The sequence below is a fragment of the Pyrgilauda ruficollis genome, unplaced genomic scaffold (genome assembly GCF_017590135.1).
Source record: "Pyrgilauda ruficollis isolate IOZ18807 unplaced genomic scaffold, ASM1759013v1 scaffold25, whole genome shotgun sequence".
Lineage (NCBI taxonomy): Eukaryota > Metazoa > Chordata > Aves > Passeriformes > Passeridae > Pyrgilauda > Pyrgilauda ruficollis.
Window position 1 is genome coordinate 18,081,338 of NW_024523822.1, and position 27,068 is coordinate 18,108,405.

At 38.4% G+C, this 27,068-nt stretch overlaps 1 protein-coding gene across 1 annotated transcript; it reads left to right on the forward strand.

The window, feature by feature from the left end:
- The first annotated feature begins 445 nt into the window (after positions 1–445).
- FAM91A1 (family with sequence similarity 91 member A1) lies at positions 446–27,068 on the forward strand. The gene is made up of 24 exons (XM_041470758.1): positions 446–674; positions 2,423–2,507; positions 3,206–3,357; positions 4,179–4,236; positions 5,746–5,813; positions 7,012–7,125; positions 8,167–8,257; positions 10,549–10,611; positions 11,682–11,788; positions 12,551–12,589; positions 12,693–12,805; positions 13,708–13,826; positions 14,247–14,359; positions 14,565–14,651; positions 15,086–15,218; positions 15,844–15,992; positions 16,394–16,528; positions 18,671–18,784; positions 19,675–19,747; positions 20,922–21,071; positions 21,540–21,647; positions 21,907–22,030; positions 23,071–23,140; positions 24,438–27,068. The coding sequence occupies exons 1-24, from the start codon at positions 603–605 to the stop codon at positions 24,612–24,614; spliced, it is 2,514 nt and encodes an 837-aa protein (XP_041326692.1). The 5' UTR covers positions 446–602; the 3' UTR covers positions 24,615–27,068.

The following is a 27,068-nucleotide window of genomic DNA, read 5'->3' on the forward strand; positions in this document are numbered from 1 at the left end:
AGTCACCATCCCTGGAAGTGTTTAAAGAAAGACTGGATGTGGCACTCAGGGCCGTGGTCTATTTGACATCGTGGCGTTCGGCTACAGGTTGGACTCGATGCTCCTGGCGGTTTTTTCCAACCGAACAGATCCTGTGATTCCCTGCCGGAGAACACTCGTTTGTGCCGCCCCCGCTCTGCGCGGCCACTCGCGTCTGCCCGGGTGCATCCCGAGCGGCACTAGGAGGACACTGTTGTTAAACCGAACCAAGCAGGCGGCAGAGACATTTCAGGCTTGGCTCTGTTCCCGGTTAGTACCAGCTTGCGGTCGGGGGTCGCGAGAAGGTGAGCGATGCCCTTCCCGAGGCACCAGCACCGCGCCCCAAAGCTCCCGACCCGGCCGCACCGAGCGCCCGCCCCGCCCGCGGAACTGCGTGCGCGGCGCTTCCGGGGCGGGTCGGGGCAGCGGCGCCGGGCGGGAGGCGGCGGGCAGGGCAGGGCAGGGCAGGGCAGCGCAGCGCAGGGCGGCCCCGGGCCGCAGCGGCTCCTTGCCGGGCCTGGAGCGGCTCCTTGCCGGGCCGGAGCGCCTCCCGGCGGCGGGGCCCGCGGCCCGGCCTGCTCGCCATGAACATCGACGTGGAGTTCCACATCCGCCACAACTACCCCTGGGCCCGGCTGCCCGCCAGCGTCAGGCAGGTGCGGGCTGCCCGGCTGCCGGCGAGGGGAAGCGGCGGGGGGACACGGGGCCCTCGGGGGGACACGGGACACTCGGCCCTGCCTGCCCCGGGGTGAGGCGGGCGGGCCCGCGGGGGGTGTTGGGCTCTCTCTGGGGACAGGGATATGGGGTGTGCACGGTCTCTCTGTGGGGAAAGGGGGCTCTGAGTGTGTGCGAGGTATCTGTGGGGAGAAGGGCATGAGACAACGGTGTGTGCTCTGTGTGAGAAGCGGGGAGTGTACGTGTGTGTGTGTGTGTGTGTGGCCTCAGTGAGGAGAGGGGTAAATCGGGGTGCCTTGGGGTCCCAGTGGCCAGAGGGAAGTGTGGGGTCCTCTCTCAGCTTGTGCGGGTGTCACACAGCTGAGTCGGTGTCCCTTGTGCCACCTCCGAATGGCGGGAGCCGGACCAGGACAGGTGCCTTCGGAGGCTTGTGCAGCCCCGTGTTGCAGTAGGCAGAGAATTGTTTGCTGCAGGTGGCTCGTGGAAAAGAAAACCTCATGAAATTTTGATTGCCTGGATTTAATGGGCCTCTGATAGCAAAGAGGAGGTATTGTTTCGAGTTGAGAGGAGGTTCTTGTTCCAAAGTCTTACACTGCTTTAAAGCAGATGCTGTTAATTGCACAGAGGAAGGGTGGGGAGGATGAGTAGTTGCTGCAGGCCACGAGTAATGCAGTTTCTTGAGTTTGAGATTCCAGGAGCAGTAAGAGGCGAATAAACTATGATTTTTCTTTACCTGTCCAGCTGAGTGCCATATTGTTGGCTTTGTGATTCAGGATAGAAAATATGCCAGTATTTATTGTATTATTTACTTTAATGTAGTGTCTGGAATACTGTTTTGTGTACTTTAGTGTTAGTATAGTCCTTAATATTTTTGTGCTTTGAGTAAACACTTGGGTCCCTCTTTGGATATTTAATCAATTCCAGACCCCATCTCTGATATCAAGTGTTGCTTTTCTAATACCTGATTCCGCAGTTTGCAGCTTTCTTGTTTATCCCATATGTGCAGTAAAGTGCCTTTTTGTCAAAGGTTCTCCTTTAATATAAGCATCAATGAGGGAACCAGGAGAGGGAAGAGAAAAACCAAACAACCCAGATCACTTGTTGCAGACGCAGAGTAGAAAGTAATATGGGGCATATTGAGGGAATAGTTCTTGAAATGAGGCATCTGAAGCATGAACCAAAGTTCTCTTTTTATCTTCTTTCATGGTAGTCAAGTAATGTGCTGTGCTTGTTCCTTAATCTTGTGACCTAGGATCACTTGATAGTTTAACTTCCGCAAAGCTGCAACTTGAGCTGTTTCACCTTTTTTTTTTTTTTTTTTTTTTTTTGTATTAAAAGTTTCTTGGGTGCAGCAAATAAAGCTTCACATCATTCACCATGCTTGTTTGTGCTACACTAATTCTGGATAATTTCTCAAGGCTTGATGACACTGAATGCTTGGTAAATGTTTGATGGCACTTGTCCGATTTGAAAATCAGATGCTCCCTTTTTATCAGAGTGGTATTGGGAAAAAATAATCTAAAAATGATGGACTTAAATATGCATCCTGTGTAGAGACTTATTTAAAGGTGTTTTTGAACTCATAGACTAAAGATACTGTCATGTTGAAGTGGGAGTCTCCCTGAGCAATGACAGCTGCCTGCATCTTTCCTCATAAGACACTTTGCAGTGGTTTAACTAAAAGGTAGGGGGTTGTGCAAATCAGTTAAAAGGCCTTTATGTTTTCAAGGGTCTTGGAAACTCCCAGAGGGAATATGAGAGGCAAGTGGTGCTGTACAGCATCCGCAATCAGCTGCGGTACCGGAATAACTTAGGTGAGTAAAGAAGCAAAGTAGCTTCTGAGACCTGCCCCATTCTTCTGTGTGGAAGCTTGTCTCTGTTGTAAAACTGCAAGAACAAATCCAGTTCAAAGGTCCTTCCTTCCTTGAAAACAAATGCTTCTAAATAATAAAAGCATGAAAAATCCTGACTTCTGAGTCTGTCTGGCAACTTCTCTAGCAAAGCACTCTTGAAGGTTACTGAGTTGGTAGGTGGAACTGAATTCCTACTGTAGTTCTGCTGCCATTTTCCAAGAAATCAAGAGATGTTAAGAGAGGGTTTGGCTAGTTAAGCCTGTCATTAGGTTAGATGCAGACAGTTATCCTGATTGACAGGAGCTTTTGGCTATGACTTGTTTGCAGACTTTCAATTTAGTTTACATTGACTGAATTAATTTTTCTTCCCAGAGCAGATAATAATTTCACTAATTAAAAGATAATTTTCTATAGGCTGCCTGAGTTCTGTCTCAATGGGCCATTTCCTGGTGACCTTTTAGAGAAATCTGCTCCTTAAAGTCTCTGAGGCTACTTGTATCACGTGTAGAAATTCTTGGATGCTGAATTCCTTGCACCACTACTTTATTTTGCTAGTAGTTTTCCGTCAATTGCCATTAGACTATTTTTAACCCTTTGTTGTAATGCTTTTTAAAAAAGTTGACCATCATAGAACATTGTAACTTTTTCTCCCCTTGCAGTTAAGCATGTCAAGAAAGATGAACGTAAATATTATGAAGATCTGTTAAAATACAGTCGAGATCATCTCATGTTGTACCCATATCATTTGTCTGACATCATGGTGAAAGGTCTGAGGGTAACACCATTTTCCTATTACACAGGCATAATGGAGGTGAGTGCAGAACTGTGGTGGGGTGGTGTTGTTCTCCATCTGAAGGTGTTGGTAATGGCCCAGTAATGCATACAAGGCAGTGTCAGGTAGTTTTTTTTGGTTTTGTGTAGGCCTGCCAAGAAATAAAGAAACAGTAAGGAAAGTTTGTAGAGAGCTGCTTTTACCTGCAGTGTTTTCACTTCTGCCCTATTAGCCTTTCAAGAGCTGGATTTTGTCATATGGAGCTGGGGTGGGACTCATTCTGAGACCAGACTTTCTCTTTTGATGTTTGAGATTTGTGAGTCTTAACTTAAAACTCACTTAAAACTGTAAAAGAAATCCCTCATTTCAACCGTATTGGAAACTTTTTGAGAAGCCTGAAGTAGATCTGTTTTTTTAAGAACAATGATGGTTCTGTTTTCTGTCAGCACTCTGGCAACCTTTTATTTTCATTGGATATTTGAAGTGTTTTTATTTTATTTTGTATATAGCGATTGCAGACATAATGGATTAGTTGTTTGTTTATTCTGTTATTACTGTTGGCAATTCTGTCTTCTGGTTTGTTTTTGTGAAGAGAGATACAGGATTTTGTTTGTTAGTTTTTCAGCCAACATTTTCCTTTGCAAAGCTTACATTAAACAGAAGTCTCACATTTTATGTATTCAACTTACTGTGTAATGATTAATCAAATAATTGTCAAGTTTAGTAAGGTAACTGACTAATAGATCTGTTTAAATTTTATTTCATTCTTAAAAGTAAAAATGACAGGCAGAATTTTGGACCTGCTTCTCTGAAACTATGACTTTCTTCTTACAACTTAGAAGTTTTATTTTCTTTTTAAGGATATAATGAACAGTGAAAAAAGCTATGATTCTTTACCCAACTTCACTGCTGCTGACTGTAAGTATTATCCAGATGAATTACTGCTTTCAGTGAGTTAGAAATAAGGAGCTTCTGAAAATGGATTTGCAGGCATCTGTTTGCTTAAATATGAACATGTGAATGAAGGTGTAAAAACATTTAAATAGTGATATTAAGTGTGTGCCCTTCATACAGAGTTCTGTCAGTACAGGCAGGACTGGAATTGGGCTGGTGTGAATGCAGGTAGGCATGATACAAAACCGTGCCTGTGTCCTTGCTTGTCCATTCCTACTTGCCTGCATTTCCTGTTGGTGTATATCAGCAAACTGAGGTGCTGGTCCTTTCCTAGTGTGCTTTTTTGGCACGTGTTGGGCAGAAGGCTTTAGCAGGACCCTGAGAGGCTGCTGATACTGCTGACATGTACCAGAAAAGAGAGGCAAGAGGATCTGATGGTTTATGACACTTTGGATGTGCCAGATATTCTATCTGTTACACCTGGATGTGGGATGAGTAGCTGGTGGAGGAGAACAGAGTAAGATCAATAGCCTACTCAGAAGTCTTATAGAACAAAATGTAAATTGATGGCACAGGGAGATTATTAACCTGCCACTGAAATGTTTTCTATAGTTAACACATAATTCCTTGCCTTTGGTATGCATTCATAAAGTTATTTTTAAGCATAGTGTGTAGTCAGGTGAGGAGTAGCCTGCAGCTTTTGGAAACGGTACAAGTTTTAGAAGGATGTTCTCAGTTAAATACTAGTTAGCCTTTGTGTAATGTTCACAGCAGGGAAACAGATGAGGAAGAACTTTCCTCAGCACCATTTTGCTTGTTGGAAATCTAGTGTTAGTCAGGAGTTTGAAGAAAGAGAAGGTTTTCCTGTTTGTGTTTGATTTCCACTGCCCCTCCAACAATTCTGTTATCTTAGCACAGCTGCAGATTAGTGACTGCAGTGTAATTGACTTAAACTTCCTTAATTCCATTTTTTTCATAAACACTAGCATTGAACTAGAAGCTGGAGTTAAAGCTGAGACAGAATAGGGCTTGAAACTAATGAATAGTTTTCTACTGTCTGTTTGTGGTTCCTTAATGGTTGAAGGCTAGAGATTATGGAATTAAATTTTGATTCAGTTTAACTCAACTATACCTTAATCATATTCCTTAGAAGATTAAGTGGCCTTTCGTGTCTCTAATTCTTAGAGTACTAATCCAGTGCATGGCATGGGCTTTGTTAAGGGAAAGAAAAACTATCACTGTTAATCTGAAGTTGTTGATGGGAGTATAGGAGGAAAGGAGTTGGGTTATTAGCTGCTACCCTGTGACTTGAGTGATTGGGTATTTCTTTTTTTTTTTTTCCCTTAACCTGTGCAGAGTGAAACAATGGGGATGGACTGTGGAATGAATTTAGCTCCTATAACTGTCCTTTAATTTTGGATAACAGTGAATAGAAAGGTTATTTAAGAAGAAGGTCTGATTCTTTGAAGAATGTTTGATGTATCTTCAGCTTAAACCTGTCTTAAGATAGATAAAACCTTACTTATTTTTCAGGTCTAAGACTTCTTGGCATAGGAAGAAATCAGTATATTGATCTAATGAACCAATGCAGGTCTTCAAAAGTAAGTTTGTCTTTAATTTTCCCTCCCTTTCCTTTACCCGTATGTCCCTCTACCCCAAATTATTTAATAGGAAATAAAGAATGGAATAATTTTCTGGCCCTAGTCAGTTTAATAGTGTGGCTAATTTAATGTTATGTAGTATATTGTTAATTTTATTGTGTTTCCTCAAGTTAATAAATAGCTTTTTGGTTTAAAATTATAGTAAAGGTATTAATTACTACTTTTTAATTTTTGTTAATCTTACAGTTTTGGAGCTGTACTTTTTGGTACCAGATAACTAATGTCTCCTGGCCACTATAAGCAGGGAACAATGCCACTGGTTCTGAAAGAATTAATCCATGTTTTTATGTGTGCCATTGAGATCACAGTTCTGGAACAGTGATCCATCTAGGTGTGAATTCTTGCAGTGTGTTTTTGTGTCAGACAATGTAATGAGTGCACAGACATCCTTGGATGTGAACAGCACACGTGGAAAACACTGTGATGGTTGATAGAAGTAGAGCCTTTCGTTTGCAACACTTCCTTGCTTTCTTCAGGGAGCTCAGAAGTGCTCTGGCAGTAGCTTCATAGTCCTTTAACTGAAAGTGAGCTTACCAAAATATGCTGCTGATAGTGAACCAAAAATAATGACTGTGCAATGAAAGAGAAGCTATTTAGCTCTATAAATAAACACTATCCTCCAGTTTTTTTTTTCTTTCATGGATTGACATTCACTGTATTTTTTTAGCTCTGTGCTTATTGAGAATGTTGCACTTTGTTCCTTAAAGTAAATGAAATGTGTTCCTAAAATGTGTTCTTTGAAATCACTGAACTTCTTTAAAATATCTTATTTCTATACTTGTGCTCTCTTACCTGTTCAAATTAGAAATGTCACATATAGTTTAAGTTTGGACTTGATCCTACCATGATGGAATAATGTGGATTTTAATTAGCAACACCTACAATATGGATGAGCTTATGGGAAGATTTAACAATATCAGATGGAAATATTTTTTCCTTTCTATTTCCATGTGATCTGAGAGAAGAGAGAAACTTCTGCTAAATGACGATGCTAATAATAGCATGTGTGTCTCCAGTCTGTAAATATATTGTATTTAAAAATGGTTGTTTATACAGATCAGTTTTTATAAAGGTAAATGAATGTCTGTGCATGTGAAGTGCTCTTTATTACTATCTCAAATGGACTGTACCACTGCAGAAATTTTTCAGAAGGAAAACTGCCCATGATCTGTTGCCTGTGAAGCCCGTGGAGATCGCTATAGAAGCGTGGTGGGTCGTGCAGGCTGGTTACATCACTGAGGACGACATCAAGGTAGTGTAGTGTAGTATGGATTGCATCTCTAAATCTGGGTGAATAGTGATAGTCCCTGAAAGCAGGGGCTTTCTTTCATGTGAAATACACTAAGATTGTGTTACAAATTTGAAGCAACTCTCTTATGAGTATCTTAGACGTTGTAACTAATGGAAATTGTGATGCTTTCTTTGACATGTTCTGCCCTCTCTCCCCTTCGTGCTTTCTGCACTCTGTACAGTGTAGAGGTAGTTTTGTATCAACCAGTCTATGGTAACTTACTTGCATGATCATATGACTTGTAGGGAACAAGCAGCAAAGTATGTTTTCTTAGATTTCATATTGAAGCCCTGACAGGTCAGGTTTGACTGAATCTTCACCTTCACTGTAATTAGTATCAGAATGGCAGTGGATTTGATACATATTTTCTTTTCTTTGTTCTTTGTGTCTGCTTAGTTTTTCATTGTTTGCATATAAAAAGCTTGTGAAATGACTTACTGTTTCATCCTCATTCTGCTTTCATTTCTCACAGGTGGTTTTTTTACAGTCATTTGATCTGGATTTATTTTTTTCTCTAGAAGTTTTTGTTTAGATTAGAACATAATTAACACAGTGATGGAATCTATTTTTTGAAATATCTTAGGCTATTCATATTTGGACATCACAGCAGCCCAGGGTATTTTTTGAAGCCAATTACTTTGATATTGTAATGGGCCTCTTTCTAGAATGATTCCGGTTGTGTGGCTGAACACTGTTTGGAAGTTTTAAAGAGCAATTCTTTTATATTGTGGAGTTCATTTGCCAAATTCTTGTGCCATTAATTTCCTTTCCTAGAGCGTACATAATTTTGCATGGGAACAAGCAAAAAAATGTAGAGACTTTTAACAGGAGCTGCAGTAAATTCTTCAGTGCAAATATTTTGGCTAGGAACATAGGTTACTCCCTATACTCTTATGTTACTTATGACTGATTTGAGGCTTAAGTGTTTGGGAGGTTTTTGAGTGGCATTAAGTTGCACAAACTCATTGCTCCAAGAAACTAATATGATGTTTTTTAACCTAGATTTGTACTACATCAGAGAAGTCTGCTATTGATAAGATAATTGATTCAGGTCCTCAGCTTGCTGGTTCCTTAGACTTCAATGTAGTTCACAGTAAGTTTTAATGAACATTTCTGATTTTAAATCTTGCTTAGTAAATTATAGTAGTGTCTGGAAACTAGGAATAAAGACATAAAGGAGAGTTGGAGGAAAATACTCAAAAGCTTGTACAGACTACAGTCTAGATCTTGTAAATGGTTTAATGGTGAACAATTAGCAGCTCTGTTATTGCTCTGTTATTGTTTGAGTCAACAAATTCTTTCATTAGAAGTTGTCAGTAAAGATTGTGGGGGAAGAGAATGTAGATGAGAACAAGAGAAAGTAAAACTAAAAATGTCAGAATTGGTAATCCCGAGTAATTAAAGTGCACTCCTTCCTTTTCAAGAGAAAGTTTTTTAGATTTTTCTACTACTTTAATACCATAAAATGGATCTGCCTTGTTTCACGGAAGTCTGCAGCTGTTATTGGCTTCCCATTTCAGTCTAACAAGTAATAGGTATAGACAAATCATATTAGGGAGTAAAAATTCACTGACAAATTCTTCCTTGAAAAGTCTTGTCTGCAATGGCTTAGCTTACTACAAGCCCTGAAACCTGCACACTGCAGTTTTTAATGAGAAACTGAGGCAGAATTCCATTGCCTGTTACTGAGCGGAGCAAAACAATTACAAAAGTGAGGTAAATAAAATTCATACTCTTGAGGGGATCTGAAATAATATAAGGCTTAATAAAATTTCGATTCCAAAACCACTTCATAGTCTTTCTTTATAAATGTCCTGTTGTTTTTGGAGAGTGTTATAGCTCAGATTTAGTAGGTTTAGAAGGATCTAATGTATGGAAAAAAATTGTACATACAATTAATGTAATGGGTCTGTGAGAAAGATCATATTTTCTCAGCAAAGAGGACTGCTGAGTCCAAACTACGATGCCCACCAATACATTTCAGATGTATAGATAAGGTTGTATCAATCATAAGAGCTGAATCTGAAGGAGAGGCAGTGTAAACCACACTCAGCAAGCTTGATGACTTGTAATGTCATCCTGATCCATTAAAGCTGGTTTGTTGATACACTTAATTTTCTAAAGTTGAGTATGTTACTGCTGGAGCTGGACCGTGGATCAGTGTGAATCCAAGTGAGTTGATTGGTTAATGCAGGCATTTTATTTAAGATCTGATTGAGGATGGTAATTTAACTAGGTACACTATAGTTGTAATGGCACACACTGTAGCTGAGCTCTCTGTGTGTATAAGACATCCTGACAGTTCCATTTTAGGTGCTCAGTAGCACTCCACCTGAGGGCTCTGGGTCTCTTCACTGACACTGTAGTGAGTAAGGTGTAGATGCACTGATCTTGGGTAACACCAAAGAAACCACTCACAATAAATTTGGCTTATATTTATGCTGTGCAGTTCAGCTTTATGCCTTACCATAGTTAATGTTCAATAAGTATTTAAATAATGCTTTCAGGCACATGGTGTGATTCTTGGGATGTGCTGTGCAGGGCCAGGAGTTGCACTCTGTGATTGTTTGTTATGAGTCCTTTCCAACTCAGCACATTCTATAAGTCTGTGATAACTGTTACAAAACTTAGAGTTTATAGATAACTGTACTGTAATTTTTTTCCCTTTCTTAATAACTTCTTACTGGCTTCTCTGCAGAGCTCAGTTGAGATGCTTAATGCTCAAAAAAGTTTCAAGCTGGGAAAGTGCAATGTAAATGTTTACTGTATTGTTGTCCTTGTTGTATGCAGTGTCTGTCTATATCTGCTGCAGCTTTGCTGATTCTTTGTGCTGAAATGCACCAGAACTTCCTTTTGCAGTTGTGTAAATAACACAATGTGTGGCAAGGACTTGTGAGGACCACCAGAATTGATGTTAGTTTGTATCCTTCCTACCAGGTGTGTGACTTCTGGCCCGAGTAGCCAAATGAAACTAGCATTCTCAGCTGGCAAAGCCAATTGGAAATAAAAATGCCAATTCTTGACTGTACAGTGATGATGTTGAAAACTAAGTTGACATTTAGGCAGAGATTTGCTCATGTTTTTTAAATGGAACTTCTTTAATCTGTGGTCATTTTGCTGTGCTGTCCTGGAAGTACTTGCAGAGTTCCAAGTGTGCTGCATCAGGCTGCAAGTGAGGAACTCTGGTTTAGGGTGATACCTGGTTGGTGTTAGGTGTGGTTTATTGAGCTGTGCATTGCAAATAAATATTCTACTGGGGAAGCTATTAAGAAAAATTACTTCAAAATTGGAATTTGCTGGTGGGGAAGTCTGCTTTATATCTTCAGTATTTTGAAAAATGCTTTTTTTATTTTTTTCTAAAATGTTTTCCTTTTATTTAAAAAGGTTTGTATAACAAAGGATTTATTTACCTTGATGTACCAATATCTGATGACAGCTGTATTGCAGGTAAGTAAATATTTCATGTTATTTTACCTATGTTTTCTCAGTTTCCTTTCAATTGTTCTGTAATTCTCCGTCATGGAAACTGCTTGTCTGTATACATGTTTGTGTCCAAACAAAACATTTGAGCTATGAAACTCTTCACTGACTAAATGTTTTCAATCCTACTAAAACTTTGTTTTTATTGTACAGAGGATTTATTTCAACGTGAATTCTTAGGTTGTATTGAATGCAAATTTAGGGAAGATGAGATTCTTTTATGGGAGTCATGGCATGAATTAATAAGTACCCTCCTATAAGTTTGTAATGAAAAGGAAGAATAGCATAGAGAATTGTAGTTACCTTACCAAACATGCATGGGATTTTGACTTCTTTCCAGACAGATGTAAGGTTTTAATAGATACCAGTTCTATTATTCATGGGTATTGTCACCTCAGTTAATCACAGACTGTGCCTGGGGGCTGTGTAGGAGCTTAGACTAGCACAGTGTGTGGGCTGCCCTTTGAGCAGCTTGTTATGCTGTGAGAGGTCTCAGGGGTTTCTGAATTCTGCAAAGGCACAAGTTGTTTGGAACTTGGTCATGCAAAAGTACCTGGCATTGCTGTGTAGATCATTTGAGTGAAAGTCCTCTAAATACAAGAGACTTACTGTTTAGATAATTGCTCTGGAAGTCTCAGTTCTAGAGTGTGTTCAGAAAAACCCCCACACCTACTTTTTGTCCTACTCCAGTCACAGTCGTGATTTAATCTCCATCCACATTAAAAATCATTTTATGGGCTGGGCACTGGAAATTATCTGTAGTTGATGAGCTGGAAAGTGCAAGGCTCTGATGGAAGTTAGCATGGCTTTAGTTTCTGTAAGAAAACATGTTGACAAGCATTACTTTCTTAAGGAGTGGGGGAATTTAAAATACCTCACATGCTATGTTCAGATTTTTATTCTGTGTGTCTGGGAAATTCTCAAAATTGCAGGTGCCGTGAAAACTGAAGTATGAATTAATTTTTCTGTTTTAGTACAGTTTCAGTTCAATAAACTAAGTTACCAAATTGTAATTTTGAAAGTAAATCTTATTTCAGTGCCACCACTCGAAGGTTTTGTGATGAACAGAGTGCAAGGTGATTACTTTGAAACACTACTGTACAAGATATTTGTTTCAATAGATGAACATACTAATGTGGCAGAGGTAAGTATAACTTGACCTATGTCTGGGAGATAGGAATACTTGAAAATGGCCCAAAGCACACTGCTAAAAATACTTAGAGATACTGGTTGATATACAGTGATTTTGTTTACCCATACTGCCAGGCTTAAGATGCAGCCTGTAACTTCTATAGTGCTTCATTCTTGAAGGAGTACCTTCAGTTCAATGAAACAATTGCATTAGCTGGAATGAATTTATACAGAGTTGACTAAAGTAGGCTTATATAAAAGTTAGAACTGGAACAAAGTCTGTTTTGCTAATGTGAGAAGAGTTCAAGTAATTTTTTCTTTGGCAGTGAAAGCACACAGGGTGTTGGCCTAAAATAGGAATGCAGCTTTTGCATAAGCATAGTTTGAGTATGAGAAATATGTTTTCATAAGAGCTTCTCAAAACCTGCTGAATACATATCTGAAAAATGTCCATTAAATATATCCAGGATTTGCTATCCTCCTTGCATGTCTTCTGACATACATGACTAACCTAAAATTATATATGCAAGGTTAGCCTAGAAATTACAAAGTGGAAGACAGCCTTATATTTCTTCTGCATACTTTCAAGTGGGACACTTAGGTGGCTTCATGCTCTTTTTTCATCATCTTTGATGCAGACAAAATTGTTTCTACCAGTACAAGCTGGGTTTAGAAATAGGACCAATAAAAAGATGCCAAATCCCACAAACAGTGATTACCTGCCCTGATAATACTGTATTGCTGACTGGTCTTCTTGTCTTCTTTTATTTTTAAGCTGGCAAACGTGTTAGAGATTGACTTATCTTTAGTAAAGGTATGTATGTACAATGCATTTGTTTAACTGGATACAGAAAGTTCACTGTCTTGCAACCTTGGTTTCATAGAGCAGTTCCTTACTCTGTGTGTGTGTTCTGCAGAATGCTGTGTCCATGTATTGTCGGTTAGGCTTTGCTCATAAAAAAGGCCAAGTAATAAACCTGGATAATCTTCATCCATCATGGAAGAATGTTCCTTCTGTAAACAGACTGAAGTAAGTGTCTTTACTCTTTCTTAGGCTTATTTTTCTCATTGAAAGGAAAACTTAGAACATCTGTTTTTAAAGCTATTGGTTGCTTTCTAAGACTTCTGGAATAACAAATCTCAGTTGGCTTTCTAATGTGTATAATGACAAGAACAGGTGATCCTCATGTTAATCTGAGGATGAGGAATGGTAATTCAGCCTGTAAGTTCAGAGTGCTCCATTTGGTGCTGTTACTTAGTGCTGGCTTTTTGACCTTTAGGTACCTAGTTGCTCGCTTTTCCAGCAGATGAATGTGTATTTGTTTTAGACTCCTGGGACTAGAAATAACAGCTGTCAGTGTGCTATTACAGAGGCTCTGGCTCTTGGCACTGCTGGCAGTGAATGTGTGCATAGAGTTTGCTTGTTTACTGTCAGGACCCATTGCAGTTCTGCCAGTGACACTCTCACGTAAGTGTGTATCTATGTCACTTCCCAGGAAAGCACTGTTAATACCAGTCAACAGAGTTCTCCAAGTTGAATTGCCAAGTTGCATTAGTTAAGGATTGTTAGGTGCTTTTAGTTCAATATCTGCGAAGCTATTTAAAATTACTGCTATGCCTGTTTTCTTTAATGCTTTTTCAGACTGTGAGAACAAAGTGGATTAGATTTTTTTTCCATTGGATTCTTCAATGTTGGTGGTTTGATTTTTAAGATCTTTTCACAGTCTGTTATTTCCAGCCCCCCCAAATAAACCTTTCTGCTGAAGCTAAGCAGGACCCTGAGGGGTACTGAACTTCACTGATTTAGGGCTTTGACATATTGAAAGGCATGTGTTGGGTGTGCCTGTGCATGGACTACTAGCACTGGAAGGCAGAGATACTTCTTTGGTGCTACAGTGACCGATAGATGTGGATTTTAATTCACATTAATAGGAGTACTTTGGATCCTCAAAAGATGCTGCTTTCATGGGACAGTGGGGAAAACAGAAGTCCTATACAGGAAGCTGCGTCATCAGCCACAGATACTGATACCAACAGTCAAGATGATCCAGGTTAGCACTAACAGTAAATTTTAATATATTAGGATCAATTATTTTTATATTTATAGAGTGGCGTAGGCTGTAAAGAGGTCTAGAAACAAATGAAACACAGATTACGTAGATCCTTTTGGCACACGGACTACTCAGTGGGGGAGGTGGTGTCTACTTCTTGGTTTAAGAGTCTTCAGCTAAATAACTTTTTTCTGAAGATGAGACTGATATGTATTGTGGATATAAACTTGACACAAAGATACCAACTTCTGAATTAAGCTAATCAGTCGTTTAGTAGTAATAAGGGGATTTTGTTTTACTTGGTGTAGTGATAACTAAATTTTTCCTTTTCTTTCTCGTTATTAGATTTGATTAAACTTAATGGTACTATTTTTAAACAAAACAGATGTGATCATCTGCTTCCTTTTTGTTTTCTATTAGCTGAAACAGCCAGTGTGAGCAGCCTGAACCTGTCCAGTGGACACACGAAGCGCATTGCCTTCCTGTTTGATTCTACTCTCACTGCCTTTTTAATGATGGGAAATCTCTCACCAGTATGTCCAAATTGTTTGATGTATTATGGCAGGAATAAATATGTAAAGCTTTAAATTACTTTGGCATCAATATAATACAGCTTTATTTAAAAAATAAATACTAAAAAATTCTTCTGTATTATTTGCTAAGTAGTAATTTTGCTTAATACAACTTCTACTTGCCCATTCTGTTCTCAAATAAGACAGTTTTGTTTTGTTGTTTCAGAACTTAAAAAGTCATGCGGTCACTATGTTTGAAGTTGGAAAGCTATCAGATGAGAGTCTTGACAGCTTCTTGGTGGAGCTGGAAAAGGTAAATTGTTACATGTTTGACAAAATGCTTTTTCAGCACTTGAAGTGTTAAAGGGGCCAACTTCACCTTCTAAAGATAATTCTAGAAAAACAACTGTAGAATCATGTAGAAGTTATGATGATGATGAAGAAATGATGCAGCTATTAATTTCTGTATCATTTCGTACCAGTCAGGATGACTGGACACTTCTATCCTTTTACCTAAAGAGTGAGTCATGGTTCTGATCTACAGATACTGTCTTTGTGTACTTTTTGACCATACTACTAGCATGGCCAAGACCTGCTTTTCATTTAATAGTTGCTGTAGATCACCTTTGCATATAACTGCAGGGTTATTACTCAGTTACAAAGCTTTAGAATGCTGATTTGTTCATCTTTCCTTTGGTCTAATTGAACAACCTGCTAGTTGCATGCATTTGTTTGTTTCTTGTTTAGGTTCAGAGCACAGGGGAGGGGGAAGCACAGCGATACTTTGACCATGCCCTTACGCTGAGAAACACGATCCTGTTTCTGCGGCACAATAAAGACCTGGGCGCGCAGGCTGTACAGCCTGACCAGCCAAATAATGGTACTGTGAGCGCATCTGGAAATCCTTCTGAGCTGGTTTACTTATCTGCCCTTGCTGCTCTTGTAGCAGTCAGTATCCTACTTGTTTAAAAATATTTTGAAATATTTTTCATCATCCTTCGAGCCTGTGTTACTGGGTTTGCTTGTTGAATGACAGATTTGGTTGCCGAGGCGTGCACTGAAGACCCAGAGCAACAGATTAAAGCGTAATAAAGGCAAGAAAAGCTGAACTTGAGATTGTTTCAAATTACATGCTTCTGAAAGCCATATAGAAGTCAACTGTTCTGTCAAAGCAACATTTTTCAAGCTATGAACAGGAATGTATTCTTCTAATGGGGACAGTTTTTTAGGTTTTTCTTTTAAAACTTAGTTTTCTCAGTATCCCTGTGTTTATTTCCTATGTTCACTTAGTTGGTGAGGAACTAGTTCCGTGTCAGACAGCCCTGTATACTTAGAATTGCTAAAATTTTGTACAGATTTATTAAAATTAGCCCAATTGTTTAAAACTTCATTGTGGAAAATACTGTATTCATGGCTTAGCAGAGAACGGAAAATCTGAAGTCATAGTTTGTGTTTGTATGTTCCATTTTAAGTGATAATTTAAGAATCTTGTGTTTTGAACATAGGGTTTCCCTTGGACCTGTTACGATGTGAGAGTTTGCTTGGTTTGGATCCAGCTACCTGCAGCAGAGTTCTCAACAAAAATTACACTCTGCTGGTTTCCATGGCACCACTCACCAATGAAATTCGACCTATTAGCAGCTGTACACCCCAGGTGAAAAAATCTGTCAGATGTTCCTTTTAAAGTGACAAAATTATTAACATGTAGAATATCACTGTAATTAATAAAAAAATGTTAAGTTGAGGAAAAATGTGAATATTTAGTAAATTAACTCTATTTAACTTGTTAACACTTTTTCTGTTCAAGTTAGAGTCAGTGACAGATACTTTGTTCTTGAATTTAGATTCACAGAAAATACATTACTGTCAGCTCTCTGTGAAGACTCATGTCAGTGGATTAAGTACCTAGAATATAGTTAGTGGAGAGTAATACATTTGTATTTCAGTGCTCAAAAACTGGATTTATATTTCTTTTAAACTGTTTCTTCTTAAATCTGTATGAATGATGGTTGCAGTCTGAAGTTATTTATAATTTCTTGAATAATCTCTCTTCAGCATATTGGACCTGCAATACCAGAAGTCAGTTCAGTTTGGTTCAAACTGTATATATACCATATAACTGGACAAGGACCACCCTCCCTCTTGCTCTCTAAAGGAACACGTCTTCGAAAACTCCCAGACGTTTTTCAGGTAGTCTGCGTATGGATTTATTCTCCCTTCCTTCTCCAAGTGTTTCAAAGATATGCTGTATGGTGTTTAGAGGTAACAGTTGAAGTTAGGGGTACAATTAATTGTAGATGATGTTCCTTTTCTAGAAGGAAGTTTTGTGCAGCATCTTGATTTGTTTTGTTTTAAAGTTCTGATAAAGGAATGCTACTTATATCTCTCCCTTTGTCAGAATGTGACTCCAGTATATTTAATGCCACCCCTTTTAAGTGTAACGTGTGGCACTGCAGTCTTAATAATTGAGGTTTGTTAGCCCATCCACAGAGGGTGTTAGAAAAGTGTAGGAGAGCTGTGTGAAAAGACAAAGACCTAGTATATTGTGCTTTTTTTGTAGCATTGTGCAAGAAACATCTGCATACAATTCTGCCTGGTTTAGAAGATGGCTAACGTGATCGCTTCCAGTTTGTCCAAATCTGTGCTGGAGACTTTGGAGTTGTTGGCTGTAATTCTCCCTACAATTTAAATGACGGAATACTTTAAGAAAGGTTGCATTAGATTGGAAAAAAGATCTTCCTAGCCCCATAGCCTGACTTGTAGCAGTGTCTGGAAGCAGGGAGAAGCAGCACATTATGCAATACTTCCTTTTAAGACCTTTCCACTCTCCTGCATGTTCTGGTCTTGAACTCCCTGGCTTCATGTAATTCTCTGTACACAGAGATTGTGACTTGAATTGTTGGCTCTGCACTGATGAGTTGATTTCCTCAATTCCCTCCAGCCTGGAATCCACCTAACTTTTAATCATCCATGCAGTGCTTTGGCAAGCAGTCCCACAAAACAGCACAGGTGATCAACTTCTGCCTGAAAGATCTCAGATGCTGCCTTCTCCTATTCTTTCTTTGAGATACTAGTAAAGATAAACGTACCACAAAGGAGCACTGCTGGGTACTCTGTATAGTAGACAAATGTAGGTGGAAGTGGCTATGAGAGATTGTAAACTTGACTGGACCAAAAAATCTTGGCATCTATTGACTTTGATTTGAAGTGCTGTGTTTGGGTCTTGCTGCTCACAATAGAATTTGTAAAATAGTATTGTTCAGTTTTATAATTGCAGAGAGGCCTTTAAAGTTTTTGTCTCATTTTTTTTTCATCCTGTGGATACATGAGGAACTAAGTATTTTAGAAAGGTTTGGAGACATTCAGAGAGGGAGTGCATTCTTTGGTGTACCTATATCAGCAGTCCTCTCTAGCACTAGGATTTGTAGATTCCATTCCTCAAACCTTTCATGTTTCCCTTCCCTTTATGATTTCAAAAATTTTGTAAATCACCTGTAAGATTTACTGTAAGATCACATAGGATTAAGTGAATCAAGTCTTCTAGAGCAGAAAGCATTTTTTAAGGACATTGGTGATGACCTTGGTTCAGACCCTAGTTTGTCATTAGTTTAAACCACCTGTACATGTATGGACTGCCCTTTTGTTAGTAAAGGAACATTCAGTGTGGTAGCCTTGGAAAACTTCAAAATACTGCATTAATCTCAGTGTGCTGACAGGACAGATTTTCTTGAAATAGATGATCTCCCAGTCTGAATATTTTTTCCTCTATGGGAATATGAGTGCTTCTCTCCTGCCGCTGTTCTGTAACATCATTTTCTTAGGGAATTGTCAAGATATTTCTAGAAATTTTGTGGAGTTGCAGTGGAATTCAATCTTGAAAACTGAGAAACCAGGAAGTTATTTGTGGTTTTGTCTTCCTGTTCCCCACCCTGCCCTTGACAGATATTTTGGGAGTTGATTTATCTTTGTTCTTTGCTGATAGTGTTAGTTTATCCAGCTTATATTTTGCTTTTAAATTTATGTGGGATTATATTCATCTCCTGTTTGCTGGAAGGGTGCTGCAATGGCCACATACCATTATAGCATTTGGTGACAGATACCTCCTGTCCAAAACAGCATCTTAACTTTGAGGTTGGCAAACCTCAAGATGTCAAAGGTCTTTACCAAGAATATGAACATGAGTGGTCCTTGGTTACAAGTATAGCACTGCAGAGCTGTAGTTACCTATAATAACTTCCTAGTTGTATATGCTAATGCCTAGCTCTTATATTTCACTTTATGTGCTTGGATAATTGGTTACTACTACACACACTCTGAATTTCTCTCTTCCAGGGTTATGATCGCTTACTAATTACGTCTTGGGGTCACGATCCAGGAGTAGTTCCTACTTCAAATGTGCTCACAATGTTGAATGATGCTTTAACGCATTCTGCTGTTCTAATTCAGGTACAGAGTGCTCTGTATAAATGATGAAAACCTGCATAATTTTTTGAGTTAACCTGTTCTGTGGTAGAGGATATTAAGAGTGTAGAAGAGCTACATTTTTGCCAAGAGCTGAAAAATACCTTTAACTTCTGTAGGCAGTGCTGCTGTGATTCAGTGGTGGTAAAGTTCAGGTTTTGAACTGAATTCACACTATGTAGGTGTTATTATGGGCAAGCATAATGAGTTTTGGTAGCTAAAGTAGGGGAGATAGTAAACTGGGACGAAAGTGAAGGGTCCACAAGGATTTTAGAGAGCAGTGACTGGTATTATGAACTGATATTTCAGAAATATTTCAGACTGCTTGGTATTTAGCTCTTACAGTAAAGTATGAACAAAGCATGCTGTTTATCACAGCAGAATAAGTTGGGCTTTTCTATTTGGAAGAATTAAAATAGTTTCCTCATCAGTTTATTTGGTTCAGCTGAACTCTCAGAATTAATCATTTAAATAAATAGATGTTTAATATTGTAACAAACATAAAATTACACATTCTCAAAGGCCAGCTTCTAAGCGGCCTGTGACTGCTGAAAAATGTTCTGTATGCAGGAGTGGGAAGTCCCTTTTGCTCCAGAAGTGCTCAGCCTTTAGAAAATGTTTTTACAGCCAGTAATTGGAGAGAAAAATTATTCCTCTTCAGTGAAACTTAATGCCACTGTGTTTACTGCATGCGTTTTAAGGGCAAAGGTGGGGTACTTCAATTATTTCAGCTGAGCAAGATGTTTAATGTGTAAATGCCTCCATTGGTTTGTTTCATCAGCTTGGGTGCTACTCCTTAAAAGGGAGCACAAGTAAGACTGAGCTAAGCTGATGAGTATTTTTTTCTGTTCCTAATTTAATTTCTTGGTGTTCAGGGTCATGGCATGCATGGAATGGGAGAAACAATACACATACCTTTCCCTTTTGATGAAGCTGAGCAACAGGGAGGTAATGGATCATCTTCCATGTAATTTCTACATTACATTACACATCTGTTGCACATCACCTTGTGCAATAAGGTTGCAATAATCCTTTTCAAACAAATTTTATTGATCTTATGAGTCATATGAGAAAATGGAAAGTTTTAAATGGCTGATAAGTCTGTTCTGAGTTTAGAGATATTGCCTTCCCCTTTCTATCTTCTCTGACCTAATTAGAATGTGTTTTCTGGCCACTCTTATCTCCTAACATAGATGTAAAGAATTATTAACTAGCATATTTATTAACTGCATAAATAATTCTTCCATATATTATATTGTGCATTTTTTAACTATAAGATAGTTGAGGCCAAAACTGAACAAACTTACCTTGATTATTAGCACCAGAAACCTACCATGAAGGCTTTTTCCTCAGGAAAAGCTTTGCTAGCAAAATCTATTCCTTCAAAGTCTGCCTAGCTCAGCTGATTTTGAAAGGCAGGAATTAACAACTTCTCAGTACTCCTTGATGAGTAGGACAGAAGCTTTGCATAGTTGGGGCTATAATCTTTCCACGTGAGAGCTGTCATAGAAGCTGTCATATGAATTTCCAGGTACAAAATCTAAAATTATTTAGGCTACCACTTAGAAAAGTCTGGGCCAAGTAGAAATAAAACTAACTTCCTAATTTAGTTTTTACTAGGTTCAAAATTTGTTACATTTGGTCTCTCTGTCTGGTTATTCGTCTAATATAAAGTTGGAAGAAACCCTGAAGTTAGAATCTCTTGAGTTCTGACATGAACAACTTGGTGTTGAAATTTCTTGTTAAGCTCTAATGTGTATGCCAATTCTTCAGAATTTCAGCTATGTGAGTCATGTATCTTGCTTTGCATCTGTCATAAAAGACTGGCACTGAAAGAGCTGGACACCTGATTCCTAGCTCAATTTCTGCTGTCTGAATTTGTCTGTGTAAGAGAGAGATTATATTTTGTTTGTATTTTTCTTTCTCCTTAGCTCTATTACTGTACTATAAAATACCACTTCATGCTTGGTGTTATCCCATGTCTAACAATGTGATCACTAAGATGGAGCATTACAAGCAGGAAAAATCCAAATAAAAAACTTACCCTGGCCTAGAGAGGAACCACATGGTTATGGGGAGGCCTCTTTAAAGTACACTGGAATATGTTTTGTTTCCTCCTTAGACTTCTCTCGTGTGAACATGGGCATTCATACAGCTTTAAAAATACTGAGAAACAAAGTGGACTTGCAGCATTTTTGTGGCTATGTTACAATGTTGAATCCTTCAAGTCAACATGCTAACAGAAAGCTGAGTGATGCTTCTGATGGAAGAGGTTGGTTAGCAATAATTGTCTTTTTTATCTGTGTCCCCTTAATTTCCCATACAGTCACTTGAGCAAAGGATTAAATTCTTTGATTTGCAACTCTACAAAATACTATCCAATGCAGATAGGAGCTAATTTTGAGTGTAAATCTTTGGCAGTAGGCTTACTTCCTAATTCTTGTTGAGACTAGCTCAGAAATACCAAATACAGATTGAAAAATGGCTGAACTATAACAGTCAATAAAGGGAACAAATACTCTTTTAAATATAAAAGAATAAACTGTAACATTTTTATGTGCCGGAGCTTAATCTTTCATAAGTGCTGTGGATCCCTAAATCACTCCTCAGTCCCAAAATGAGTCCGTCCCTATGTTTATCCCTATTCCTTCTTCCAGTTTTATGGCTTTATAGTCCTTGGATAAAGGTAACTAAACTTCTATTCATGTGCATGTTTATGGAAGAATTCCTTTGCCTTTAGGAGAGACTGAACTGGCATCAGGATCTGATGTAAATGGGAGCACAGAATCATTTGAGATGGTAATAGAAGAGCCCTCAATGGATTCTGCAGGCAAGCAAAGCCTTGAAGGTAAAAACATGACAAATAGCTTGTACTAAACATTACCTTGTTTTTAGGGATCTGAATTCATTGTTTGATTATTCTCTGGGACAAGTCCCATGCAAAGTTCCTCTTCAGATTCCCTTAAATATTTGAGCAGTTCAGTAAATGAGCTGTCTTTAAAGAGCATGAGCTGTCTAGTGGATCCAAATCTAAGATTTTTGACCCCAGAATGAGCTTTCTTGCTTTCTTTTTCTTACACATTGGTTATCTCTTGTTCTTTCTGTAGTACCCACAACTGAACTGGAATGGGTTCCCCTGGAATTATGCTTTGGCATTCCACTTTTCAGTTCTGAATTAAATCAGAAGGTCTGCAGAAAAATTGCCACTCACGGATTATGTAGAAAAGAAAGGTGAGCTCTAATTTACTGGTTGCAGGTTTAACAGATGGTGTGTCTGGAGCTTCTGCAAAAAGAGACACCTACAACTCAATGACTATAAAGCAAAACTCAGCTATGTTTATAGAGTAGCTAATTCTGATGTGTATGGGAGTTGTTTTTTGACTCATAGATGTGTAACACTAGTCCTCAGTTGTGGTAAGATTAGGCTTTTTTTATAGTTTTGTAAAGCAAAAATTAATTCTTTGTTGCAAACTGTCTATAAGCAGATCAGGAAAAAGTGAATTTGGGTGTCTTCCTACTCGTTTTCCTTTCCTAGCCTAACACAGACTTTTTTTTCCTCCTCCTGACTGTTCTACAGTGGGGGAGGAGAGCTTGCTGGTAATGCTTTGATGTAAAATGCATTTAGTTCATATGGAAATTTTCTTTACTGTTGGTATCCTACTTGATAAGTTTAGTCATGGCTTAGGATCCAGCTGTCTAATGCTTTTTACTGCAGCTTTTTTTTATGAGAGATTATTCTTTCAACAATAGAATTTTGGGGTTTGTTTCTTTTGTTTTTGGGGGGGGGGGGGGTTGTTGGGGATTTTTGTGGATTATTTTTTGTGGATTTTTTTTTCCTAAGGCATGGTTCTGGAAATCAAAAGTAAGGCTGCTTGAAAATAAGACTGAAGTCTCTTATTGTAGTAGTTGACCTGCTTTTAACAGTGTGTCAGTAATAAACTTCTTAAAAGTCATGTTACCAGACTGTCCTAGATAAGAATGAGTCTGGTATATTGCTTATTTTACATAAAATAATATTTTTCAATTGCAGTAGTTTCATTTTATTCAGTGTAAATGGTGTGGAAAATAGCTTTTACCTGACTAGACTCAACAGCAGATGAGTCAAGCACCTCTTCAGTGATGACAGTGTTACCAAGCTTCATATGTGAAAGCTTTTGTCACATGATGTTAGATACTGCTGGAATTATTTGTGAGCAAGTTAGTACAGGGTTACTTTACTGGTAAAAAATTGTGTACCATGACCATAGCTTCTTTTGTTTTGCTTTTTACAGCCTTCAAAAACTCCTACATTCCAGTAGAAAGCTGTCTCTTCAGGTCCTTAATTTTGTTCATTCATTCCAGGTAAGGAGCAATAATCCAGATGTTAATTGTTCTGTATGACCTATCATCCTTTTCTGCCCTCTTACTTGCCTTTTTTGGGTGCATGAAAACATACATGGTTTGGTTCATTTGCCTTTTCTTTAAATGGTAACTGTATTAAGCACTCAAGAATTATTTGAAGGACAAAGGAAGTACTTCCCTATCCTGTTTTTAGCCTCATTTAATAGTTGACTCAACTCTGTGGTTGCTTCCACAAAAACATTTTCATTGTTTTTATGGCACTTGCTCAGCAAAGTCGTCCTTCGCTCCTCCTGTTGTAACACAGCCTACTCTGCTGGTTGTGTGGTGGCTGCTTGGATATGTTGGAAAGATTTACTGCAAACCAGGGAGATGCTAAATTTATCTGCTTCTCAAATCAATGTATCCTTAGAAAAAAAAATACTAACACAGATTTCATGCCAGTTACTTTTGTACTTGTCCTAAGATCCTCTAGACCTTAGTGTTCAATGGGTGTAAATACGTAAAACTACAGAGTCTGAAAGGATTTTTTAGGAGTGTAAGTAGGAAATAGAGATCTTGTGTAGTAAGCAAAGAGGAATGTCAGGTCTGCAGCCTGCTCTAATTCTGCATGGAAGCAAGCCATGTGTAACATGGAATCTGCTTAAGTGCTCTGTCTTATGATACTTTTCTCTAAAACTCTGTTTTCAGTAAGATAATGAATTTGCAGGTTACTTAACCAGGTAGTGTTATGGATGGTGTCATCCTGAAACTGTTTCCTCATGAGAATGTTAGAGACTCCCAGTAGGTTTGAAGCCCTGAAACCAACTGTCAGTCTCAAGTGGCTCCTGTTCCAATGTGTTAGATGTTATCTCTGAGATACACTTTTCTAGATGATGTCCGTAGAAAGGGAAAAAAAGGTGCTGCTGTGAGTTTTAAGATGAGAAAACCAAACTTCTGGGAAATAATACCCCTCAGCATATGGTCAAGTAATTTCCACCAAATACATGTATCCATCTTAGCATGGTACAGGATAGATAGATGTCCTGAAATTTTGGAGCTTTCCATTAATTTTTTCTAGGTCTTCAGTTTTAAGTCTCAAGCTTCCCTGAAGGTTTCTTGGAAACCAAATCTTGCATGCAAAATGCAGCTGAGGCATCTGTATATTTCATTTTATTTATTCTGTTTTTACTTCCATAATTATTTGGTATTCACTGGATTATAGTAACACACTTCAGAAACTCAAAAGTGTATTTGCAGCTTAGATTAACCTGTCATATTCTTTGTTTTTAAGACAGGGTTTTCTTTGTTTTGCTTTTAGGAAGGTATTTCAACTCTGGATCAGCTCCATGATGCTGGCTCTTCAAGTTCACTTCTGCAGCCAATTTCTGGAGACATGGGTGTTCCTCTTCCTGCCAAGAATCTCATGTTCAAGGAAGGTGTATTATCTGAATGGAATGGATGGGCCCCTTCCTCAGTTTTTTTCAACCACACCTAGGGAACAGGTCAAATAGAGGTTCTTGTGTATTGATCACTAAATGCCTTTCTTCTATTATGGTTAATTCCTAGTGCCAACCACTAAGAAGTGTATGCTGCTGCTGCAGCATAACCCATGTAAAAATAGTGTTACAAAATGTGTTGTGTTGCAGTACTGGGGAAGTACTTAAACTGTCTAGAACTTGTTACTCATTACTGCATCTCTTGCTGCAACAGAGAGCTTTTTTAGCTGTCAGCACTATTTTTATCTTGAGACAATCTTTCTTTTATAACTAGACATGCCCTTTCTAGGCTTTCTGATGATTGTTAAATTTCTATGCTGTCACCACAAAATTGCAATAGTAGTTTTCTATGTTCGTTACTCAGACATAAATTCTGTTTAGTTTTGTACTGTATTACTGAAATTTTTTCTGTATAAAGGTAAGAGATTTGGCTCTTCCTCTGAAAGCTCAGTGATACCAACTGATTAAATAAAAATATCATGATGATGTGGGGCATTAAGGATTGTTGAATTCTGTTGTTCAGCTTAACGGTGGGGCCTTGACAAATCAGTATAATGGAAGGAGGAGGCTGAGTTAGTGCAGACTCAAAGTCCTGCTGATGACCTAAGGCCACTTTGAAGATGAGTGGTGCACTTCCATCTCTGCCAGTATTTGTTGGAGGTATGGAATTGTGGAAGACCTGAGGTGGTTATCTCTGTTTGCAGAGTTCATAATCATAATGGATTTATCCTTCTCTTGGGATGAAACCGGGAGTGTCTGAAATTTGATCCCACTTGGAGACTTCAGCTGTAATTTGAAGCTGGTGATGATTCCTGTGGGAAATTCCTGTTGTCATAAAGTGAGTTTAAGGTAGATAACTGGTTCAGTCCTGTTGATTAATGTTTGAAAGAACAGAGCTCTTGATTTTTCACATCAGTTGTTAACAAAGGAAGATAACAGCAGAGGATGTGAAGACAGAAATTTCAGTGAATCTGTGTTCCTTGAACTATTAGCTGTTGATCATGAAAAAAATTAACAGTAAGCTTTTTCATCTAAAATCATGTTCTGGCTCTGTTTGTAGGGGATGACTTTATGTAGCATGACTTTATTTTGTTTATATTAGGTATTAACAACTTTTTGCTAGCTTAAAAAAGTCTGTTCCATTAAGCACACAAGGAGGACGAGCAATGTAGTTTGTTAAGACTTCTCTGCTAGCTCCCTTCTTTACTAGAACTGCCTTGTTTTAATAGTCATAACTAAAAATGAGACTTAATCATCCTGTCATTACATTATCCTGCAATACACAGTGGGTCAAGGATCTGTGGTACAGATGGTGCTGACCAGCAGCAAGGAGAAAAATGGCAACATTTGAGTTTGTATCTTGTTCTGCATTAAAAAAGCATATCAAAAGCTTGAAGAGAACAAATGTTCAAATGTATAGGATAACGCAGTGACTTAATTTACAGCAGTGAAGATCCCATTCTTTTTCACTGGCTTTATGTACATTCCTGAAGTGTAAGCATAGGACTTGTGCTCTAAGAAACTGGAAATCTGTAGTTCTTCAGTTTGCTCAGTGCTGCTTCCTTACATCAGTTCTGTTCTGGAATTTTACCAGCAACAGCTGAACTTAGCATTCTGCATATATCACAGTTACATCACCCATATAAAGTTGATAATTTACACTACTGTGACTTTTTGTACTGGACATACATACTCTCTATAGCAGTTTTTAAGTTGCCTTATTTCCTCCAAAGTAAATTGAAGAGGAATTGGATGTCAATCTGCTATAAATGGCTGAGAAAACCTTTACTGTGAGAACTGTTACATGGAGATGAAGCAAACATGTGGCACTGTAGAGGAATTAAGCAGTAGTGATGGCTTACACTTCCAGGGCTATAGATGTTACTTTAAGTTCTACTGTGAGCTGCAGTAGGTGAGCTAGTTTGCTGTATTGTATTAAATTTTGTCATGCACTATCCATACTATAGTGCAAGTTGTATGAAAGTTTGAAAATAGATGAAAACTTACTGTTCCCACTGCATATTCTTCAGTGTTGCTAAGTGAAGGATATTATCCTTTGTTACTAGGTTGTCTAAAGTAAAGTTTCTCAATAAAAGTAGTCTGCTCCTCAGAGTTAGTTAATACCCATAAATCTTACAGTTAATGGTGAGAATTCCAGATGTGTTGCAGTTTGTTAAAACTCAAGCCACTCTTACTTAGGGGCTTCAACACTAGTTTAGGAGCTTAAGTATTCAAATCTGCATATCCAAAGTTTACTGGATAAATTGTAACCAAAGAAGTCTATTGAAATTCCTGAAACTCTATTGCAGCAACAGTGATTGGGATGGTCAAGAAGCTTCAAACTATGTGACTCTTGTTTTAAATATGGTGTAAAAACCCAACAGGTCTCAAAGATACTCATACCAAAAGAATCTATTTTATATTGTATTGCAAATAAAGACAAATTAAATCAA

What these genes read in the sequence shown, in the direction of transcription:
- FAM91A1 (XM_041470758.1), top strand. Translation starts at nt 603, where the DNA reads ATGAACATCGACGTGGAGTTCCACATCCGCCACAACTACCCCTGGGCC. An exon ending in ACCAATGCAGGTCTTCAAAA is followed by an intron (nt 5,814 to 7,011) that starts GTAAGTTTGTCT and finishes GTACCACTGCAG; the next exon opens with AAATTTTTCAGAAGGAAAAC. An exon ending in ATTCTGCTGTTCTAATTCAG is followed by an intron (nt 18,785 to 19,674) that starts GTACAGAGTGCT and finishes CTTGGTGTTCAG; the next exon opens with GGTCATGGCATGCATGGAAT.